Genomic DNA, 22,214 nt, shown 5'->3' with positions numbered 1-22,214 from the left:
GTCTATATGCCTCGTTTTCCTCCGGCAGAGCCCTGTGGTTCATGTGCCTTGTTCATTCAACATTTTTAAAAATTGCTATTGAACATCGATGATGACTCACTGAATATATGAGTAAGCAAGTCAGAAACAATCCCCCCTATTCCATTTCATTGTTCTGGTCTGTCTACAGATTAAACTGGATATGCCACCATACATATGGTCCCAATCTAGTGACATTTGTCTAACTACTTTATTCTTCTTTCTAAAAACTGTAAAACTACACTTTTCAGCCGGGTATGGTGGCTCATGCCTGTAATCCCAGCACTTTGGGAGGCCAAGGTGGGTGGATCACCTGAGGTCAGGAGTTTGAGACCAGCCTGGTCAACATGGTAAAACTCTGTCTCTACCAAAAAAAAAAAAAAAAAAGAAAAGAAAATTAGCCAGGTGTGGTGGTGCATGCCTGTAGTCTTAGCCACTCTGGAGGCTGAGGCACAAGAATGGCTTGAACCCAGGAGGCAGAGGTTGCAGTGAGCCAAGATCATAATACCACTCCAGACTGGGAGACAGAGTGAGACCCTGTCTCAAAAATAAAATAAAGTTAATTTTTTTTTTTTTTTGGAGACGGAGTTTCGCTCTTGTGACCCAGGCTAGAGTGCAATGGCGCGATCTCAGCTTATCGCAACCTCTGCCTCCTGGGTTCAGGCAATTCTCCTGCCTCAGCCTCCTGAGTAGCTGGGATTACAGGCACATACCACCATACCCAGCTAATTTTTTGTATTTTTAGTAGAGACGGGGTTTCACCATGTTGACCAGGATGGTCTCGATCACTTGACCTTGTGATCCACCCGTCTCGGCCTCCCAAAGTGCTGGGATTACAGGTTTGAGCCACCGCGCCCGGCCAATAAAGTTAATTTTTAAAAAACCTACACTTTTCCAAACTACCTTGAAAGTTTTCTTAGTCTCCTTTTTTCTTACCCAGCATTTTAAAACGAATTTCCTATTACCTTGGGATGTAAACAAAAGCCACAGAATAACACCTATGCTAATGCAAACTGGTAAAACAAGGGTAACTGGCTATCTCTTAACGGATGGAGAAAAGGTTGAGTTATAAGACTAAAGGGTTTACATCCTTCCAAAACAACACTTAAAAGTTATGTTTAAGAAAACAATCCAGTTCTCAAAATGTTTCTTTTGTAGTATCTGCATATAACATTATGATAAAGAGCACCAGGCATATGGGATACATACGGGATACATTTTCCTATAAGATTAGTGCTATATTTTCATGGATAGATTCTTAGGTCAGCCCACAGAAGAAGCTTTCTATCTGATCTACACAGCAAGCCAGAGAAAATATGGTACTAATAATGACAACATAATCTTTCCATCACTAAAATATCCCAAATTAGGCTTTTTTAAATCCCAATTTTTTTCAGAGATCAGAAAGTACAGTATTCAGTACAGAATTACATGTAAAGTAACAAAAAGAAAATGTTCATTTGAGGAGTATCTCTGATAATCATTTCTAATAACTTAAAAATTATACATTTTTCTGTGATAGTATATTTTTAAAAGAGCACTTAATTAAAAAAATACGCTGTACAAAATTCTTACTTTTTTTCCTCGGTATGTTATGCTTAGAGTTTTTTATTTCTTCTAATACCTGCTCACCATATTCCATGATGACCTGAAATTTAAAGTTGAGAATTTAAAGATGTGAAAACATACTTTTCTATAGATACTGCCATGATTTCATTTCACCATCAGCATTCTTCAGCACAATATTTCAAGGTGAGAAACAAAAGTGCCACTTAAAAAAGTACATATAGGCCGGGCGCGGTGGTTCAAGCCTGTAATCCCAGCACTTTGGGAGGCCGAGGCGGGTGGATCACGAGGTCAAGAGATCGAGACCATCCTGGTCAACATGATGAAACCCCGCCTCTACTAAAAACAGAAAATTAGCTGGGCATGGTGGCGCGTGCAATTGCACCATTGCACTCCAGCCTGGGTACAAGAGTGAAACTCCGTCTCAAAAAAAAAAAAAAAAAAAAAAGTACATATAATTTAGATAGACAAATGTAGACATTTATGTCTAAAAAAAGGTCTGGAAGGATACACAAACTGTAACTGTGATTATTCTTGGGGAACAGCATTGTGGTGGGGGAAAGAGGAAGGAAAAAGTTTTAAGTTTTTATTTTTTAATATACTTCTATATCATTTGGATTTTGATGAGCTCAGGTAATATGTAATGTTAAAAGATAAACCATTTGCCATACACTTGAAAACTGTTCACAGCCAGTCCAACACAGATCGTACCTCAGGGGATAAGCACTTCTGGACAAGCTCGGCTAGGATGCTTCGGGAGAGAAGCGTTGTAGCCGAAGGACGATGTGAGGGATTCCTTTTAAACATCTGCTTGACTAGGAACTGAAGTTCATAGGAGTAATGAGACGGCAGTGGACGGATGGACCCTTGACATATTTTGAGGATAAGATTTTTCCAACTATTTGCCTGAAACTAAAAAGAAAAACTGAACTTTAAAAACAGATACAGGGGAAGAAATGGAAGAAACTACCAGCTGTGTAAATTATTTTAATTTAATAAATGTATCTGCTATCTGGTCATTTTTCTTTCTAGAGGTGTCCTTAAGATACCATTATATAATCTTTTTTTTTTTTTTTCCAGGTTCATAATTTATTGTACAAATTGTATTATCACATGATGAGTTGGGATTAGCTTCTCCAGGCATGGAACTTAACAGATGAGGTTAAGAACCGGAGACAGTTTAAAATCCATTTATGTTTCTTTCACAGCTGGAGTTTTTTTAGACCTTAACTTGAAATATAAGATAATCAAAGCAATGCTTCCGTATGTGGCCAGTACACAATTCTTTCTACCTGTGAGAGTATAAGAGTTGAAATATTTTTTAATACCAGTGAAATGAAATTGTTCATCAGCTTCTGGACCTGCCATGATCTCAATCTGCTATAGCCACAAATTCCTCCTCCATTATATAATCTTAAGGTGGTTTAGGAGAAAGTTGAACGTGAATGGTAAAAAGCTTCCCCCTCTAGAAAAGGTATTTCCATCAATGCCTGCTTTGACTACCTTATTAGTCATAATGTTTTTGCAGATATACATTATTAATATATATTGAAAATCAAAGTAATATATACATGTTAAATATGAATTAAAATATGCATGACATTTTAAAACATTAAATGATACTAAAAGGCTTATAATAAGTGTGATATCCCTTCGCTCCACCCCTCCCCAGAAACTGCCAGGCCTGCTCCATAGCAACATGCACTTCAGACTTTTCCAGTTTTCTGCAGGTAGTTTTCTGGCTTGAGTGCAGTGGTGCAATCACAGCTCACTGCATCCTTGACCTCCTGGGCTCAAGTGATCCTCCCTCCTCAGCCTCCCAAACAGATGGAACTACAGGCTTGTGCCACCATTCCCGGCTAATTTTTTTTTTTTTTTTTTTTTTTTGAGACGGAGTTTCACTCTTGTTACCCAGGCTGGAGTGCAATGGCGCGATCTCGGCTCACTGCAACGTCCGCCTCCTGGGTTCAGGCAATTCTCCTGTCTCAGCCTCCTGAGTAGCTGGGATTACAGGCACGTGCCACCATGCCCAGCTAATTTTTTGTATTTTTCGTAGAGACGGGGTTTCACAATGTTGACCAGGATGGTCTCGGTCTCTTGACCTTGTGATCCACCCGCCTCGGCCTCCCAAAGTGCTGGGATTACAGTAATTTTTAAATTTTTTAAATTTTTTTTTTTTTTTTTTTTTTGTAGAGACAGGGTTTCGCTATGTTGCCCAGGCTGGTCTTGAATTCCTGGGCTCAAACGATCCTCCCACTTTGGCTTCCCGAAGTGCTGAGATTACAGGCATGAGCCACTGCACCTAGCCAGACTTTTCCAGTTTTAAACTTCTACTGCAAAATCCTTTTTAACCATCCCTGTCATTAAAGTAGCTATTAAAGTTTGACGAGTGACAGTGTGGGATATACAATGACAGACTGGAGTAACATTTTTAAAGTTTTCCATGTATAATAAATATATCAGAACATTAGATGTCAGCCTTGGTAATGTTTATGAAAGAACATGTTAGCATTCTACCTTGAAGCGTATTGTCCTAATACCTACGTGATGGGTTGACAGGTGCAGCAAATCACCATGGCACACGTTTCCATGTAACAAAGCTGCACACCCTGGACATGTACGCCGACATTAGAAATAAATATTAAAAAAGATACTGTATTGTATTAATTATTGACTAGTTACGTTTGAAAATGTTTTCTCCTGATCTGTATATTATGTTTTTATTTATGGTATCTTTTGCTATGCAAAATTTATAATTTAGTATAGTCAAATTTATTCATCGTTTTTCCTTAATAATTTCTGCTTGTTGAATCTTGTTTAAGAAATGTTTCTATACCTCAAGGCTATGTCAAATGTTAATTACAGTGTGCGGTATATGTATGCTTTTTGTATTATCTTTGCAATTTTTCTGTAAATCCAAAACTCTTTAAAATTTTTTTAAAGTTCATTTTTTAAAAAGTGTATTCTCAGCCGGGCGCGGTGGCTCAAGCCTGTAATCCCAGCACTTTGGGAGGCTGAGGCGGGTGGATCACGAGGTCAAGAGATCGAGACCATCCTGGTCAACATAGTGAAACCCCGTCTCTACTAAAAATACAAAAAATTAGCTGGGCATGGTGGCGCGTGCCTGTAATCCCAGCTACTCAGGAGGCCGAGACAGGAGAATTGCCTGAGCCCAGGAGGCGGAGGTTGCGGTGAGCCGAGATCCCGCCATTGCACTCCAGCCTGGGTAACAAGAGCGAAACTCCGTCTCAAAAAAAAAAAAAAAAAAAAAGTGTATTCTCCCATGAATAAAAAAATGCAAGTCAATATATGAAAAAGAAAAATCAACACATAACAAAGGACAAATTCTGATCATGACAAATACCACTGAATCTGCTTTGCCTCTGGCTTTTTTTTTTTTTTTTGAGACGAAGTTTCGCTCTTGTTACCCAGGCTGGAGTGCAATGGTGCGATCTCGGCTCACCGCAACCTCCGCCTCCTGGGTTCAGGCAATTCTCCTGCCTCAGCCTCCCGAGTAGCTGGGATTACAGGCACGCACCACCATGTCCAGCTAATTTTTGTATTTTTAGTAGAGACGGGGTTTCTCCATGTTGACCAGGATGGTCCCGACCTCTTGACCTCATGATCCACCCGCCTCGGCCTCCCAAAGTGCTGGGATTACAGGCTTGAGACACCGCGCCCAGCTGCCTCTGGCTTTTTAACCATTACACCAATCATCTGCATTTCCTAACGTTTTGAGAACAACTTCTGTCTTCCAGTAGAAAAGAGATGACAGATCTTGTGCCAAATATTCAGGGCACAAAAGTCCTTAATACTCATTCTTGCTAGGCAAAAAAAAAAAAAAGAATGTGTATATATAAGTTATGAAAAAGATACAGTCAGGAAGTAAACAATTATAAGATGTAGGAATTTAAAAAATACTTTTATTTGTAGACTACGTTGCTTCTCAACTTGGGCTGTACACTGTAATCACCTGCTTTAAAAACATGCCCAGGACATTTTCAGAGATTTCAATTCAGTCACTGTGATGTGGGCCTCGGCATCAGCATCTTAAAGGTTCCCGCAGCTGTTCTAACTGCACAGCTATCATTATAAACCACTTATATTCAAGAAAGATAATCTTTCATTAATACCAGGTGTCTTCAGTTTGTCTACTTTCATCTGTTAGTGGTGAAGGATGTTTGTCAACCATTCACTCTCTCCTGAGCTCTACATGCCTTCAAGTACATCTGTAAAAAGCTAAGTTTCAATCCGTACCCAAAGAACAGAATTGATTTCTATGCAAAGCTAAGAATTAATAGGAATTAGCCCTGCAATTGTTGTTCTATGTAATAAACTACTGCTGAACAAGCGGGACAAGTTATTTGACTTTTTTTTGTTCATATATTTAAAAATATCTTGAAAAAATAATAAGGCAAAGTCTGTGTTTTCATGATATTTCAGTTAGGAGGAAACTTATCATATGAGGAAACTCATATGATAAGTGAAATCTAACTGCAAAAAGCTGAGGAAATAAATGCTGCAGGCACTCTCACAAAGTTTGGTGCTTCCTCAAAAAGCCAAATACAGTTACCATATGACCCAGCAGTTCCACCACTAGATACATACCTCAGAATTTGGAATCAAGGACTCTAACAGATAATTGTACATCATTGTTCATAACAGCATTATTTACAATAGCCAAAACATAGAAACAACCCAAGTATCCATCAACAGATGAATGGATAGGTCAGGTGTGGTGGCTCACGCCTATAATTCCAGCACTTTGGGAGGCCGGGGCAGGTGGATCACCTGAGGTCAAGAGTTCAAGATCAACCTGGACAACATGGCAAAACCCTGTCTCCTCTACAAATTAAAAAAAAAAGCCGGGCGCAGTGGCTCACGCCTGTAATCCCAGCACTTTGGGAGGCCGAGGCGGGTGGATCACGAGGTCGAGAGATCGAGACCATCCTGGTCAACATGGTGAAACCCCGTCTCTACTAAAGATACAAAAAAATTAGCTGGGCATGGTGGCACGTGCCTGTAATCCCAGCTACTCAGGAGGCTGAGGCAGGAGAATTGCCTGAACCCAGGAGACGGAGGTTGCGGTGAGCCGAGATTGCGCCATTGCACTCCAGCCTGGGTAACGAGCGAAACTCCATCTCAAAAAAAAAAAAAATAATAAAATAAATAAATAAAATAAATAAATAAATTAGCCAGGCGTGATGGCAGGTGCCTGTAATCCCAACTACTTGAGAGGCTGAGGTAGGAGAATTGCTAGAACCCTGTGGGTAGAGTTTGCAGTGAGCTTAGATCACACGACTGCACTCCAGACTGGGTGACAGAGCGAGACTCCATCTCAAAAATAAAAATAAGGATAAAAGCCGGGCGCGGTGGCTCAAGCCTGTAATCCCAGCACTTTGGGAGGCTGAGGCGGGTGGATCACGAGGTCGAGAGATCGAGACCATCCTGGTCAACATGGTGAAACCCCGTCTCTACTAAAAATACTAAAAATTAGCTGGGCATGGTGGCGCATGCCTGTAATCCCAGCTACTCAGGAGGCTGAGGCAGGAGAATTGCCTGAGCCCAGGAGGCGGAGGTTGCGGTGAGCCGAGATCGTGCCATTGCACTCCAGCCTGGGTAACAAGAGCGAAACTCCGTCTCAAAAAAAAAAAAAAAAAAAAAAAATAAGGATAAAAATAAAAGAAAAAATTTAAAAAACCAGATGAATGGATACACATGACTATACATACAATGGAATACTATTCAGCCATGAAAAGGAATGGAATCCTGATACATGCTACAACATGGATGAACCTTGAAAACACTGTGCTAGTGAAATAAACCAGACACAAAAGGGCAAATGTTGTATAATTCCCGTTGTATGAGATATCTAGAATATGTAAATTTATGAGGCATAAATTAGATTAGCAGGGAAAGTGAAGAAATGGGGAGTAACTGTTTAATGAGTACAGAGCTACCATTTGGGGTGATGAGAAAAGTTTTACAAAGAGATAGTAGTGGCTGGGCATAGTGGTTCATGCTTGTAATCCCAGCACTTTGGGAGGCTGAGGTGAGTGGATCATCTGAGGTCAGGAGTTCGAGACCAGCCTGGTCAACATGGGGAAAATACAAAAAAAAAAAAAAAAAAAAAAAAAAAAAATATATATATATATATATATATATATACACACACAAAAATGTCTCCAGCAAAAATACATAAAAAACAAAGTAGTTGGGCTTGGTGGCATGCACCTGTAGTCTCAGCTACTCGGGAGGCTGAAGTAAGAGAATCATTTGAACCCAGGAGATGGAGGTTGCAGTGAGTCAAGATACCACTGCACTCCAGACTGGGCAACAGAGTAGACTCCATCACAGAAAATAAATAAATAAATAAATAAAACCCAAAGAGATAGTAGTGATGGATACACAATATTGTGAATGTAATTAATGACAATGAATTGTGTAATTAAAAATGGATAGCCGGGCGCAGTGGCTCACGCCTGTAATCCCAGCACTTTGGGAGGCCGAGGTGGGTAGATCACGAGGTCAAGAGATCGAGGCCATCCTGGTCAACATGGTGAAACCCCGTCTCTACTAAAAATACAAAAAATTAGCTGGGCTTGGTGGCACGTGCCTGTAATCCCAGCTACTCGGGAGGCTGAGGCAGGAGAATTGCCTGAACTCAGGAGGCGGAGGTTGCGGTGAGCCGAGATCGCGCCATTGCACTCCAGCCTGGGTAACAAGAGCGAAACTCTGTCTCAAAAAAAAAAAAAAAAAAAAAAGGATAATGGCAAATTTTATATTTATCAAAATAAAAAATTAAGAATAGCAAAAACAAAGAAAAGAGGAAAAGAAAAAGAGAGGGAAAGGTTATGTATTGCACAGCAAAACTAAATAATGGGAATTTCCTATTAGTAGATGCTACAAAACTATCTCAGGGCAGAAGACTGCACTGGAAACATATATAAACTTTTATAATGACTTCATCCTAGAGAAGTAAACTACCAACTAGAATCTGTCACCTTATTAGGACTCAGCTAGACATGACAAGCTGCCTTTTTCATTTTGCACGCCATACTTACTGGATGCTTAAGGGTACAGAGTTCATACAGAATGCATCCCAAGGACCAGATGTCACTGAAAGCATAAAGAAGCAATGTAATAACAAGTGGGTTATGTATTTTCTTACCTTTATAAGACTAGATATCACAAGTAATTCCTAGGCAGTATAATAAAATAGATAATTTTGGTCTGACACCTACATACTTCCTAAGAGTAACGTTCACGATCAAACTCTCTGCTCTTCAATCTCCACCCCTTCAAATCAGGGTGGCTGAGCTATCACTTCAGTAGTATTTGGGAATTCAGTTGCAAGAGAGAATAGTTGAGGACTCAGATGATCACAGCTGGAAGGACTCTGGAAGGCATCCAGTGAGCTTCCACTCCGACCACCCTGGACGCAGCACCCAGCCTTCGATCACATCTCCTGCTAGGCAGCTCTCTACCTCCCACACAGTCTGCTCTCCTGCTGGATGGCTCTCAGGGATAGTGTTCTTCCTTTTCAAAAGCCAAAATATGTCTCTGGGAACTCTCTCCATCCCCGGAGTTAGCTCTATGTTTCAAAACAAAGAGACCAAGACTACTAATTCTTCCACAAAATAGCTCTTCAAAATCCAGAGTTTTATAGTTGGCCCCATGCCCTGCACTTCTTCATGCTAAGCCTCTCCAGGTTCCTCCATCATTCACACCACCTATTTGTCATCCTCTAGATTTTCCCTTTTCTTTTTTTAGAGATGGGGTCTCACTGTGTTGCCCAGGCTGGAGTGCAGTGGCTATTCACAAGCATGATGTCACTACACTGCAGCCTTGGAACTCCTGGGCTCAAGCAATCCTCCTGCCTCTGCCTCCCAAGTAGTTGAGACCACAAGCACGTACAACGGCCCAGCTCCTCCAGACTTTTCTAGATGACATGCCTTTTTATTTTAATTAACGGTTTTTTATCAACTGTTTCCCCTTTTAGTTTTTTTAAATTTCAAATCTGGCCAGGCATGGTGGTTCACACCTGTCACCTGTAACCCAAGCACTTTGGGAGGTCGAGGCAGGCGGATCACCTGAGGCCAGGGCTTCAAGACCAGCTTGGTCTAACATGATGAAACCCAGTCTCTGTCTCTCTGTCTGTCTCTGTCTCTCTCTCTCTCTCTCTCTCTCTCTCTCTCTCTATATATATATATATATATATATATATATGTCTCTGTCTCTGTCTCTCTCTCTCTCTCTCTCTCTCTCTCTCTCTCTCTCTATATATATATATATATATATATATATATATGTAAAATTAGCCAGGCATGGTGGCAGGTGCTTGTAACCGCAGCTGCTTGGGAAGCTGAGGCAGGAGAATTGCTTGAACCCAGGAGTTGGAAGCTGCAGTGAGCCAAGACTGTGAGGGACTGTGATAAGGAAAAAAACTTCTCTTTCCGGATCCACGAGGGGCGTGGTTTCAAAAGCAAGAGTCTCCTAGCACCAGGCCTCTATCCACACCCCCATCCGGAATGTAAAGTTCTTTGCCTAGGTTTCCCGCTTGCGGGCTAGGTAAAGGAATCCAGGTAGGCTTCTTTATCCAAAAAGCCCCCGGAAAGCTCTGGGAGGAGGAGGCTCTGTTGCGGATCAAGCAGCCAATCCGGTATCAGAGTCAAATCAATCACTCCAGAGGAAGTTTGAAAGAACTCCTCTCAAATTGGACGAGAATATGAATGAGGGATAACTCCAGGGTTAAAACTCCGCCTTCTCTACACGGATATCCCCTCCGAATTCACCTCCCACAATAGCATGGGAGCTTTTTCTTTTTCTTTGTCTCTCTCTCTCCGCCTAATAAATCGGTTTTCCTGCAAAAACTCTTTGGGTCCACGATATTTATTTAAGTGGCAAGCTCACCACTCCTCCTGGGCCCCTTTCCCCATTCTCTGCGGTAAGAGAAGCCAAGGGCCTCGGACTGGAGAATTGGGTGCGTCTTTGGGAAGTCCCCGCACCGCTGGACTCCAGCCTGGGCAACAGAGCGAGATTCGGTCTCAAACAAAAAAAAAAATTGAAATCTAGGGAAAAGTTGCAAATGTCCATATGCCCTTATCTAGGTCCTGCAATTATTTCCATTGGCCATGTTTGCGTGCTAATCTCCCTCCCCTATATCTATCTGAACCTCCTGAAAAAAGGTTGCAGGTATTGAACACCTTATCCCTATATACATCAGCATGTATCTCCTAAGAACAAAGACGTACCCTTTCTCTCAGAAACACCATACTGTTATCACATCTGATCAATTTAATCTCAATTCAGTAACATTATTTAATATTTACTGTATACCCACATTTCCCCAATTGTCCCAATAAATCCTTGTAGAGTTGTTTCGTCCCCATTCAGTCAATTCCACTTTTAAAGAAACGTATTTAGTATAGACTGTCATACCCTTTTCAGAAAGCAAGTCAGCAAAAAGTAACACAGCCTTTAGGTGTTTCTACTTCTAGGAATCCATGCCAAGAATGTGACATAAAACAAGGACATCTTTATAAACAAAAGGTATGTTAATCACATCACTGCTTATGATACTGAAATCTAGAAACACAAGGCCAACAACAAAGGAATTACTAAGTAAATAAGGGCCATATGATAAAATATATGCAGCCATTAGAAAATTTATGAAGAGTTTAAGTATGTGAGGAAATGATTATTATGATATTAAATAACAAAAGCAAATTATACATAAAATATATCAACTAGTTTTAGGGGGGAAAGTGAATGAATGAAGAAAAAAACCGCAAAATGTTATTAGCAGTTGGGAAATGTAGGTGATTTCCATGACCTTTCTTACAGATCTACTTCCAATTTTTCCTGCACATCCATCCCCACGATAGGCACATATAATTTACATTCAGAAAAAATACTGCATTTTAAATCACTAAGATTTTCATACTAACCTCCTGCAATCAATTTATCTATCAACCAACTGCTTATAATCTATCCCTATAAAGAGTAACTCAATGACACAATCTATTGATTCTCAAATGTTGCTGTACATTGGAATCACTCAGTGATTCTGAAATATGACTGATGCCTGCTTCCTATCCTTTGGCATTTTGATTTAATTAGTGTAGACATAACAATGGGCTTTGGGATTTTTTTTAGTGGGAGCAGCAAAGTCAGGGAACCACTGATATAATTCATACCATCCTAGAGATGACTAGCCTTTTTTTCAGCATTTGCTCCTCTCAACTATAATTAATAAAATTGGAAAACTATTACTTTCATCTAGCACCCTCGCAATATAGATTAGCAATATAGATTCCACACTGCCTTCAGATATACTTTTCAGAAATCAAATGACCCATGCATCTGCTTTGAAGTGACGTCAGAGTGTAGCAACATTTGCAGGCTACAATGCCTGTCACCAAATGGGCACCCTTGCATCAGATATGCACCACTCACCTTTTATTGTTATAAGGCAGGTTTTCCCAAATTTCTGGAGGCACATAATAAGGTGTTCCCACATATGTACAAGCAAATGCCATCGGACTAAAATCATAAGAAGGCAAAGAATGATTACAGAGCATTCCTGAAAATGGATATTCTGATTACTGTCACTACGATAGAACAGAGATACATACGTAGAGAGAAGACGGGCAGATCCAAAGTCTCCCAATTTCACTTTTCCATTTTGAGTGAGGAAGATATTCTGCATTTAAAAAGAAGAACTCAGATTATGTTTTCCATCAACAAACACGAGGCAGATAAGGTGTCTTCCAAAGCCTGCTGATGATGGAGATTAAGGGTAGAAATGCTGACAGCTAAGTCCCAGAGTGAAGCACAAAACACCAAGATCCCCTCTTGACAGCTACACATTCCCCTGTTTGGAAACTCAGATGAGTGCTTCGAAATCTGACAAGCAAGTTTTAGGTTGTATCAGCAGACCCAATCTACCCAGTGAGAACCTGTGTCAGGGTGATGCCACATGGCAGGCCCAGATGTCAGCCCTTGTCCATCTGAGAACACATGGGCTTAGCAAGCGGTCACTAAAAGAGAGCTAAGGACACATTAACACACACAGTCAGGTGCCGCATTTCAGTCAACAATGGATGGCATATGTATCAGTGGTCCCATAAGACTATAATACCGTATTTTTATTGTACTTTTTCTGTTTAAATACATAAATAGTTAGCATTGTATTACAATCGCCCAAGGAATTCAGTACAGTAACATGCTGTACAGGTTTGTAGCCTAGAAGCAACAGGCTACACTCTAAAGCCTAGGTGTAGTAGGCTATACCATCTGGGTTTGTGTAAGTGCACTCTATGATGTTCACACGACAAAATCACTTTACGATGCATTTCTGAGTACTTCTCTCCCTGTCGTTAAGTGATGCATGACTGTACTACTACAGAGATTTCAATGACTTTCTCAGGTATTACCTTATTTGGTAAGTATAAATATTAAGTCAAAGAGTACAAAGTTTCAGTTAGGACAAGTAAGTTCCAGTGATTTGCTGTACAACATAGTGACTATAGTTAATAATAATGCACAGAATACTTAAAAAGTGCTGAGATTAGATCTTAAATGTCCTCACCACAAAAAAATAATAAGTATGTGAGGTGATAGAGGTATATTAATTACCTTGATTTAATAATTTTACAATGTGTTTACATATATATAAATATATGCAACATCATGTGTACAACATATATATATATATAATTTTTGTCAATTATATTTTAATAAAGGTGGGGGAAATTTTCATTCAAAAATTAAATAAATAAATATTAGGCTGACAGGTTTTTTTTTTCTTTTTCCTTTTTTTTTTTTTTGAGACAGAGTCTCACTCTGTCGCCCAGGCTGGAGTGCAGTGATGCAATCTTGGCTCACTGAAACCTACGCCTTCTAGGTTCAAGAAATTCTCCCGCCTCAGCCTCCTGAGTAAATGGGACTATAGAAGTATGTCACCGTGCCTGGCTAATTTTTGTATTTTTAGTAAAAATGGGGTTTCACCATGTTGATCAGGCTGGTCTCCACCTCCTGACCTCATGATCTGCCCTCCTCAGCCTCCCAAAGCGCTGGGATTACAGGCATGAGCCACCACACCCAGCCTATATTGTTTTTCAGCCCAAAAATGTACTCCACTCACCTTGGACTTGATATCTCTATGTAGCACACGTTTCTTGTGAATGTGATTTACTCCAAGGCACATTTGGGTAAACCAATTAAGTATCTGTAAGGAAAAGGTATGCAAAATCTTCAAAAATGCAGTAACTTGCTCATGTTAACCTAAAATTCCAAAGAATTATCTCTTGGCCTTAGTCGACCAGAATTATACATAATGTGAGAACAGAATGCTGTAAGTTACGTAGTTCAACTAAGATTCAGTGTTACTTCGAGAAATTCAGAAAAGCTGTGATTCCCATATTCCATCATCTTATGCATGATCCAAACAGCAATTTATTTTAGTAAAACTACCACTATAGTTTTCTTATATTCAACCAAATAAAAGTATTTCTTAAATGCTTATATAAAAGTAGTTCAACAATAAGAAATACACTACAGCTTTTCTAGTGTAATCATTATGTTGGATTTTCATTTACTTTTGCAGAATATCCATAGGGTAACATTAAAAGATTTCATTATATTATAAATAAAGCTTCGAGGTCCATAGCTCCTACTTACAAATCCAAGGTCAACAGTACCCAGAATTTGTAGGTGTTTTGGGGGCCAACAATTAAATGTCAAATGTCAAACTGATTTTTGTTTTCACTTTTGCTATGGAGATTCTTCCAGCTGAAGCCAAGGCTGACTTCCCTCTATGGAACCCATATTTGTAACAATACAATTTCTAAATAAAGAATACTTACTTACATTTATTTACATACTTTTATAACATGCTATAACCTAAATCAAACTAAGCCTCACTGGAGCAATTTAAATGTTTTCCATAGCCAATTCATTTAAAAATATTTAGTATGCAATTTTCCACTAAAAAGGCAGCCAGTCTTAGACTGAAGGGACCACTTCAAGCTTTAGAAGGAAAAAGATTGAGGATAGGTACTCCCAAGAAACAGAAATGGCAAGCTTCATTCTTCTGATGTTTTAGTATACAAAATAAAATACACTTGCTTTCTAAAATTTCTGTATGATAAAAATCAAGATTTTAAATATCTAGTACAAAATTTGATGACACAACCTTGAAATTATTCTAAACATGCAAGTTTTATTCCTTAATAATTTATAACCTATAGATTTTACTTCCTAAAACCATTTCAGGCAGTGGTATTCTGAGGACACTAAGTGGTAACACCAATGCAGAAATCAGTCATTTCTATCTACCTTCTCGAGTAATTACAGATATCAATGCTTTTAACTTATACAAACTTTATAAGAAAAGTGGCTTCTACACCTTGAGAGAAACTATGTAAGTCAATCTCTTACCATGTCTTCAGGAAATAACTTTCCTTTTTGCTGTTTAATCTTTTGCATTAGATCCCCTCCATCACAGTATTCCATCACAATATACAAGTGTCCTTCAGCTAAAACAGACACAGGCTCTTTAGAAAAGCTGTAGTGGCTACAAATCAATTTCAGAAATGCACATATCTGGGGGAATTCGTATTTACCTTCAAAACATTCTTTGAAGGCAACAATATTGGGGTGTTTCATTTTGGCTAAAAGAACAGCCTCCTTCCTAGAATTCTGTGTATTGGAGAAAGACTAGAAAAAACATTTTTAAAAAGCATAAATTTAATACTGCATTTTAAAATAGATAACTTTACAATAATATAGTTTATATGGTATTTCAATGCTAGATCCAGTTTTATAATACTTTGGCTCAACTTAAGTTTGTCAAATGACAAAAAAAATGCCTGGTGATTTTTCAATTCTGGGTATATTTTCGTGCTTGAGCTGAGCCCTTCATTGTATTTTTATTCTCTTTTTTCATTTCTTACACAGTCAGAATGTTAGTTTTAATATCAGCCTAAGCATTATCTGACTTACAGAGCCAGTGTACCATCAAAAATACTATACCTTTTGCTTGATGACTTGTAATATAGAAAAAAGAAAAAGGGCCGGGCGCGGTGGCTCAGGCCTGTAATCCCAGCACTTTGGGAGGCCGAGGCGGGTGGATCACGAGGTCGAAAGATCAAGACCATCCTGGTCAACATGGTGAAACCCCGTCTCTACTAAATATACAATAAAACTAGCTGGGCATGGTGGCGCGTGCCTGTAATCCCAGATACTTAGGAGGCTGAGGCAGGAGAATTGCCTGAACCCAGGAGGCGGAGGTTGCGGTGAGCCGAGATCACGCCATTGCACTCCAGCCTGGGTAACAAGAGCGAAACTCCGTCTCAAAAAAAAAAAAAAAAAAAAAAAAAAAAGAAAAAAGAAAAAGAAATTTTTTTAATTGTAAAAGAAAAAAAGGGGGGATTTCATGTTTTGACGGTCTGCATCACTTATGAGTCGACTGGTCCAAATAAAAAAAGAATATGCTGGTGTATCACTGCATCAAAGATGAACAAAGATGGCATGCAAAGTAAGTTTCCAAAACTGTTTATCCCTAACTTATTCTATAAGAATGAAATTCTAAGTGATTTATCTTACTATCAAGAAATTGCTGGCCAGGCACAGTGGCTCACACCTGTAATCCCAGCACTTCAGGAGGCTGAGGTGGGCAGATCACCCGAGATTGGGAGTTTGATACCACCTTGACCAACATGGAGAAACTCCATGTCTACTAAAAATATAAAATTAGGCTGGGCGCGGTGGCTCAAGCTTGTAATCCCAGCACTTTGGGAGGCTGAGGCGGGTGGATCACGAGGTCGAGAGATCGAGACCATCCTGGTCAACATGGTGAAACCACGTCTCTACTAAAAATACAAAAAATTAGCTGGGCATGGTGGCACGTGCCTGTAATCCCAGCTACTCAGGAGGCTGAGGCAGGAGAATTGCCTGAACCCAGGAGGCGGAGGTTGCGGTGAGCCGAGATCACGCCATTGCACTCCAGCCTGGGTAACAAGAGCAAAAAACTCCATCTCAAAAAAAAAAAAAAAAATTAACCGGGCATGGTAGTGCATGACTGTAATTCCGGCATTCGGGAGGCTGAGGCAGGAGAATCCCTTGAACCGGGTGGCAGAGGTTGCAGTGACCCAAGACCATGCCATTGCACTTGAGGCTGGGCAACAAGAGCAAAATGCTGTCTCAAAAAAAAAAAAAGAAAGAAAGAAAAGAAAAGAAAAAAGAAATTGCCATGGTTATCTGGGTGTGGTGGCTACACTCCCCAGTGGCTGGGACTATACTACACCTACACCCAATGTCCCCGCCACTGAAGAGGCTGAGGTAGGAAGATCACTTGAACCCAGGACTTCGAGCTTCACTGAGCTATGATCGTGCCACTACACTCCAGTCTGGGCCACAGAGCAAGACCCCTTCTATAAATTTAAAAAAAGAAAGAAAAGAAACTGCCATTGATTGTGTAGTAACACAAGGGTTCTCAGACCAGCAGCAGCAGCAGCGCGAACTGGGAACTTGCTAAAAATGCAAATTCTGTAAAATAAAATAAAATTATGCCCACCTGGACATAATCAGTCGTAAGCCTGTGGGTGGAGGACAAGGATCAGTGTTTTAACGAGCCCTCCAGATGGTTATGATGCCCACTCAAGTCTGAAAATCACTGAAGGAAGTCAAGAATACAGTGGGAAAAAAAATACCCAGCACTCTGAGAACTTTATTAGAATGTATTTTTAAAAATTGATCCAAAATATTATTACATGGTCTCCATTTAATGAATTATTTCATAGGACAACTATGATACACAGTAATAGTCTACAAGGAAATAAAATCTATAAACTGATCCACAGAGTAGATTTCCTAGTACCAAAGGTTAGCATTTGTTCTTCATTGTATTTTTATGATCCTTTTCCATTAATATTGCACCTAAGTTGCTTTGCCAAGGATTTCCTACACCATTAGGTATACAAAAGTGGAAATTATTACAAACTGTTCGCTCAAATAAAGTTATCAATAATCACCACCAAAACTCTTACTATTTTTCTCCCATTGTTAATCACAGTATCCTAAGAACCACATATAATGTATTGAGCCCTCGTAAAGCTAATGAATAAACCAATTACATCTTTTGCATGAAGGAGAAATTCCCTGTTAAATCTCAGAAATTTATTTATTTATTTACAGTCTCGCTTTGTCACCAAGGCTGGAGTGCAGTGGCGTGATCTTGGCTCATTGCAACCTCTGCCTCCCAGGTTTGGGCAATTCTCCTGCCTCAGCCTCCCAAATAGCTGGGACTACAGGTGCATACCACCACACCTGGCTAATTTTTTAAAATTATTTTTACTAGAGACGGTTTTCCCCATGTTGGCTACACTGGTCTCAAACTCCTGACCTAGGTGATCTATCCGCCTCCACCTCCCAAAGTGCTGGGATTACCGGTGTGAGCCACCATGCCTGGCAAAAAAACTTATTCTTTTATACAAATTGCCTGTTTACTTTCAAAGTGAGCTAATTTCTTTAGTAGCAACCTTGGGAAGCCTTATTTCTTTCATGGCAAACATCTGATTACTGCTTTTGTGCTGAACCAAAAGAGCTCTGCCGAAGGAGCCCTCCCCAATCTCTCTCAGGACCATGTAGTCATCCATGCTGGGGCATCCACACAGCTGGGCTCCGCTTGCACAGTCACATGGGCTCTCCCAAACTGCATTCAAAAGCAGAAACAGCTGAGAATTAAACATACTTTCAAAAAGCAGAAATTAATTCAAAGTCACTCTCATAATCATGATAAGAAACAAGCAACTTGTTCCTTTTGAGGAGGATCAGCTTATGCCCTCCCTAAATATGCCACTTTTGGGTAAGAACTGGTTTGAGCTGAAACCAATTGGCTCTTTGCTGTCCCTTTTTTGTACAAATGCAGGGTATAAATTTTCCTGTGTATAGGTAATAAATATCCATTTGTCAATGTGTCTTCCTCTCCAGTACGAGGAAAAGGAGAGCAACCCTTACGATTGGGGAAGGCATCAACTTGAGTCCACATAACAAACCTTACTGAATAACCCTTATCTTCTGCTAGCTTCCAATATATTTACCTTCCTACAATTTACCCAAGAAGCATTCCCCTACCTTTGTCTAGTTACTCCTCCACAATTTTTACTCGTTGTGAAAATGGCATATGAGCCCCCTGGTTTAACCACTTCTTTACATTTATGTATAAACCTTTTTTCCTGTTAATATCTCTCTCATCTGTTTATCTTGCAGGACCTAGCCACTGAACCTAAGAGGGTAGAGAAAAAATGTTTTTTCTCCCCTATACCGTTCATTCAACAGGTAGACACTGAGCACCAACTCTGAGTCAGGTGTTATAGTCTGAACAAATCTCTCATAGTCCCTGCCACCGTGGACATCCCATGCAGAGAGACAAGCATAAACCTCAACAAATGTAGGCTATTTAAGCTGAAGCCTAAAGGAGGAATGAAAGTTGGCTAGACAAAGAGGAGGAAAACAATATTCAAGAAAGAAGAAATTGCATATTTAAGAGCTAAAGAGACTACATTCAGTTCAAGAAACTGAAAGAATGTAACAGGCTGCTGAAGCAGTTAACCAAGAACGCAATATAATCATATTTGCATATTAGAAGAAACATTCACTCTGATGGCAGATTCAATGGACCAGTGGAGGAGAGGCAGGAAGGCCAGCTCAGAGGCTAGGCCAGTAAGAAGATTTCAACAATAGAAAAGACAGGAAAATAACGAAATGGAATAGGGTGGAGGCAGTGGGGCCGGAATAAATGGCAAGGAAAGATGTAAGAGGAGTTGACAGGATTCTTGGTGTCAGATTTATGGGGTTAAGCAGAGAAGGGGCAAGGTTGACTCCCAGTTTTCTGGCATGAACTGGATGGTTTCTGGCACTCCCTAAGAGGAAAGGCGCAATGGTTATGTGGGTGTTTTTTTGTTTGTCTGATTTTTCTGGCAGTGGGAGTGCTGCAGGGTGGGGCAAAACATGGGGAGAAGAGAGACATGTGTTTCATTTTGGACATGCCAAGCTAGAGGCTCCTGGGAGTCAAGAGAGATGTTAAACAAACAGTTGGAGTTGTCTCATCTATATTTCCACGATGAAGCAGCTAGTAGGACTGCTTAGCACATAAGAGACAATGGATAAAACTTTCCTAACACTTTGCCTGGTACACAGAAGGTACTGAATATTATGATTATTATGATTATTAAAACCTTAGAAAAGTGATGCATTCTTCACAAGGTCAGGAGTTCAAGACCAGCCAGACCAACATGTTGAAACCCCATCTCTACTAAAAATACAAAAATTAGCTGGGTGTGGTGGCTTGCACCTATAGTTCCAGCTACTCGGGAGGCTGAGGTAGGAGAATAGCTTGAATCCGGGAGGCAGAGGTTGCAGTGAGCCAAGATCATGCCACTGCACTCCAGCCTGCACAACAGAATGAGACTCTGTCTCAAAAAAAAAAAAAAAAAAAAGAAAAAGAAAAAGAAAAAAGTGATGCATTCTTTTTCATTGCAAGAAAAACACGAATGAATTTACCTGATTTTTCAAAAAGCTTATAGTGTTCGTCTTCTAATCTTATCACAAAGAATTATAAGGCAGAAAGAGCATGACAGCCAAAGCAAAAATCAAACTAAAACCTCTACTACAGTGACCTGTAAAACTGCGGGTTGCATTCTTGCTTATCACAGAATTACTAGGAAATCCTAGAAATAATCTCTTCATATAACCAAATCATACACGTTGTCTTCGAAACAATTTTTTTCAAAGAATGATGAGGTCTTTGAGTGTATATAGAGAAACAAGCCCTTTTACCATTATTCTAACACCTGCCATTACACGATTTCACATGGAAGCCAAGTTTCATGTTATTCTTCATTTCTTTGGGGCTTTATTCTGTGCAATGGAGAGTAACTGAAAAATAAGAGCAACCAGACTTCTTGGCTGAAAACCACATTTGATGTTTTCTGTTCACATCTGCCTGTTACTCAATATTATACCCATATGACCATGACAAGACCTGAATACACTCTGAACGTGGCAGAAGTATATCGGCCCCTTCGCATGCCTGCAACAATAATTTAAAAACCTAATAAAGTGATTTACAAACACCCAGAACTGGGATCACCGGTGAGACATGGGCTAAGTTCAGAAAGTGCCCTGAAACCACCTTTGCGGATTTATAAATAATGGGAGAAATCTAGCATGACTGACTCCATCTTGCTTCTAACCTCACAGGCTAAGTTACTGTGTTGTTTTCTTATTCTAACACAGAGGCTAGGATACCTACGAGAGGGATTTCGTGTAAACTTGGAGGCAAAGGAAACTGACCCCACCCCCTTCCTGGGAACCCGCGAAACCTCTCCGAGTTGCAGAGGCTCCTGCGATCTCGTTCACAGCCGGTCAATTGTTTCAGTTCCCTGCCGCCAAAGTACCCTTTAAAAACCCTGGCCCCGGAATCCGCGGGAAGACGGTCTGAGGCCCTGTTCTGGCTCGGCCAGCCCCGCGCTAAGTTCTCTTTTGCTGCAGCTGCGGTTCCCACTGGTTCTTTCCGGGCAGCGAGAAGAACCCGTAGGGCCGGCGCCCGCTTGGCAACCGCACCCAGGGGGAGCCCAGTGGCCCCGCTCACCCGTGAGGCCCCTCTGTCCCGGAAGAGCCGCTCCGCCTTGCTGGCTCCCCGGCCCTCGGAGGCATCCGGCCGCCACTGCGCCCCGCGCCGAGACCCCAAGGCGTCGAGGGACTCCCGGGTTCGCGGCGAGCGGCCCAGACCGCGGGGCGGAGCTGAGGGGCCCAGCCGAGCGCCCGGAGCGCGTCTCCGTCTCGCTCCCGCTCGGCGCCACCCCGTTCCCCAGGCCGCGCGCCGCGACTACGCGCCGCGCTCCTCGCTCCAGAGGCGGCCCGCCCGGGTGGGGACCACTCACCCGCTTCCCCCGAGACTCTCGTCCGCTCCTTGGCCAGGCAACCGGCGGCTTCCGCGGGGCGGGCCCAGCGGGTCGTCTCTCGGGTTGTGGGTGGAGGAAGCCGCCTGGGTCTGGCGGGAGGCGCTGTTCCCGGACTCGTCGGAGCTGCTGTTCCACGTTGCAGTGGAACAATGCTAATAACATTGAGGGAAAGTGCCCCCCACTAAGTAGCCGAGTTCTGTCTGCAGTTTAAGTGAAAGCCTATGTACATAAGCTTCACGGGCACAGCACTCAGTGCTAGTTAGCACTTAACTAGCTGCGTGACCTTGGGCAAGTGTGGAAGGCAGAATAATGCCCCCCACCTCCATCCCTCAGGATGTCCACATCCTACTCCTTGGAACCTGTGCCTTTGTTCTCTTGCTTGGCACAGGGGAGTAAGATTGCAGATGGAATTAAGGTTGCTAATCAGCTGACTTTAAAATAGGGAGATGCTCGTGGAGTATTCGGGTGGGCCCAATGTAATTACAAGGGGTATCTAAAGTGGAAAATGGCGCTAAAAAGTGAGAATCGGAAAGCTATTTGAAGGTAGAGGAAGGGGCAACAGCCAAGGAATGCAGCTGGCCTCAAGTAGCTGGAGGAGCAGGCACAGTGTCTCATGCTTGCAATCCCAGTGCTTTCGGAGGCAGAGGTGGGAGAGGAGCC

General features: G+C 41.2%; 2 protein-coding genes across 7 annotated transcripts in view; both read right to left on the bottom strand.

Moving 5' to 3' along the window:
* Nucleotides 1–21,831, bottom strand: part of NEK3 (NIMA related kinase 3) — a 35,491-nt gene extending 13,660 nt beyond the window's left edge. The window contains exons 1-10 of one of the 6 annotated variants that reach the window (XM_039473358.2): nucleotides 21,534–21,831; nucleotides 18,129–18,301; nucleotides 15,213–15,306; nucleotides 15,028–15,125; nucleotides 13,733–13,816; nucleotides 12,222–12,289; nucleotides 12,043–12,129; nucleotides 8,649–8,703; nucleotides 2,296–2,496; nucleotides 1,594–1,666 (exon numbers count right to left, since the gene is read on the bottom strand). In XM_039473358.2, coding sequence (XP_039329292.1) covers nucleotides 1,594–1,666; nucleotides 2,296–2,496; nucleotides 8,649–8,703; nucleotides 12,043–12,129; nucleotides 12,222–12,289; nucleotides 13,733–13,816; nucleotides 15,028–15,125; nucleotides 15,213–15,306; nucleotides 18,129–18,245 — 877 coding nt within the window. In that variant the 5' untranslated portion in view covers nucleotides 18,246–18,301; nucleotides 21,534–21,831. Of the gene's footprint in view, nucleotides 1–1,593; nucleotides 1,667–2,295; nucleotides 2,497–8,648; nucleotides 8,704–12,042; nucleotides 12,130–12,221; nucleotides 12,290–13,732; nucleotides 13,817–15,027; nucleotides 15,126–15,212; nucleotides 15,307–18,128; nucleotides 21,458–21,533 lie in introns of those variants that run through there. The other 5 variants (XM_039473359.2, XM_074387654.1, XM_074387655.1 and 2 more) reach the window with 5 other exon arrangements.
* LOC104651244 (ATP synthase F(0) complex subunit k, mitochondrial) lies at nucleotides 2,646–3,009 on the bottom strand. Its single transcript, XM_010337915.2, has one exon. It carries the CDS (start codon nucleotides 2,950–2,952, stop codon nucleotides 2,776–2,778), a length of 177 nt encoding a protein of 58 aa, XP_010336217.1. The 5' UTR covers nucleotides 2,953–3,009; the 3' UTR covers nucleotides 2,646–2,775.
* Nucleotides 21,832–22,214: the final 383 nt, after the last annotated feature.

Source organism: Saimiri boliviensis, chromosome 16, assembly GCF_048565385.1.
Source record: "Saimiri boliviensis isolate mSaiBol1 chromosome 16, mSaiBol1.pri, whole genome shotgun sequence".
NCBI lineage: Eukaryota > Metazoa > Chordata > Mammalia > Primates > Cebidae > Saimiri > Saimiri boliviensis.
The sequence above is the reverse complement of the archived record's forward strand: the minus strand, read 5'-3'. Positions and strand labels throughout refer to the sequence as shown.

Excerpts from the sequence above, each read along its gene's own strand:
- LOC104651244 (XM_010337915.2), bottom strand. The coding sequence starts at position 2,952 with ATGGCAGGTCCAGAAGCTGATGAACAATTTCATTTCACTGGTATTAAA.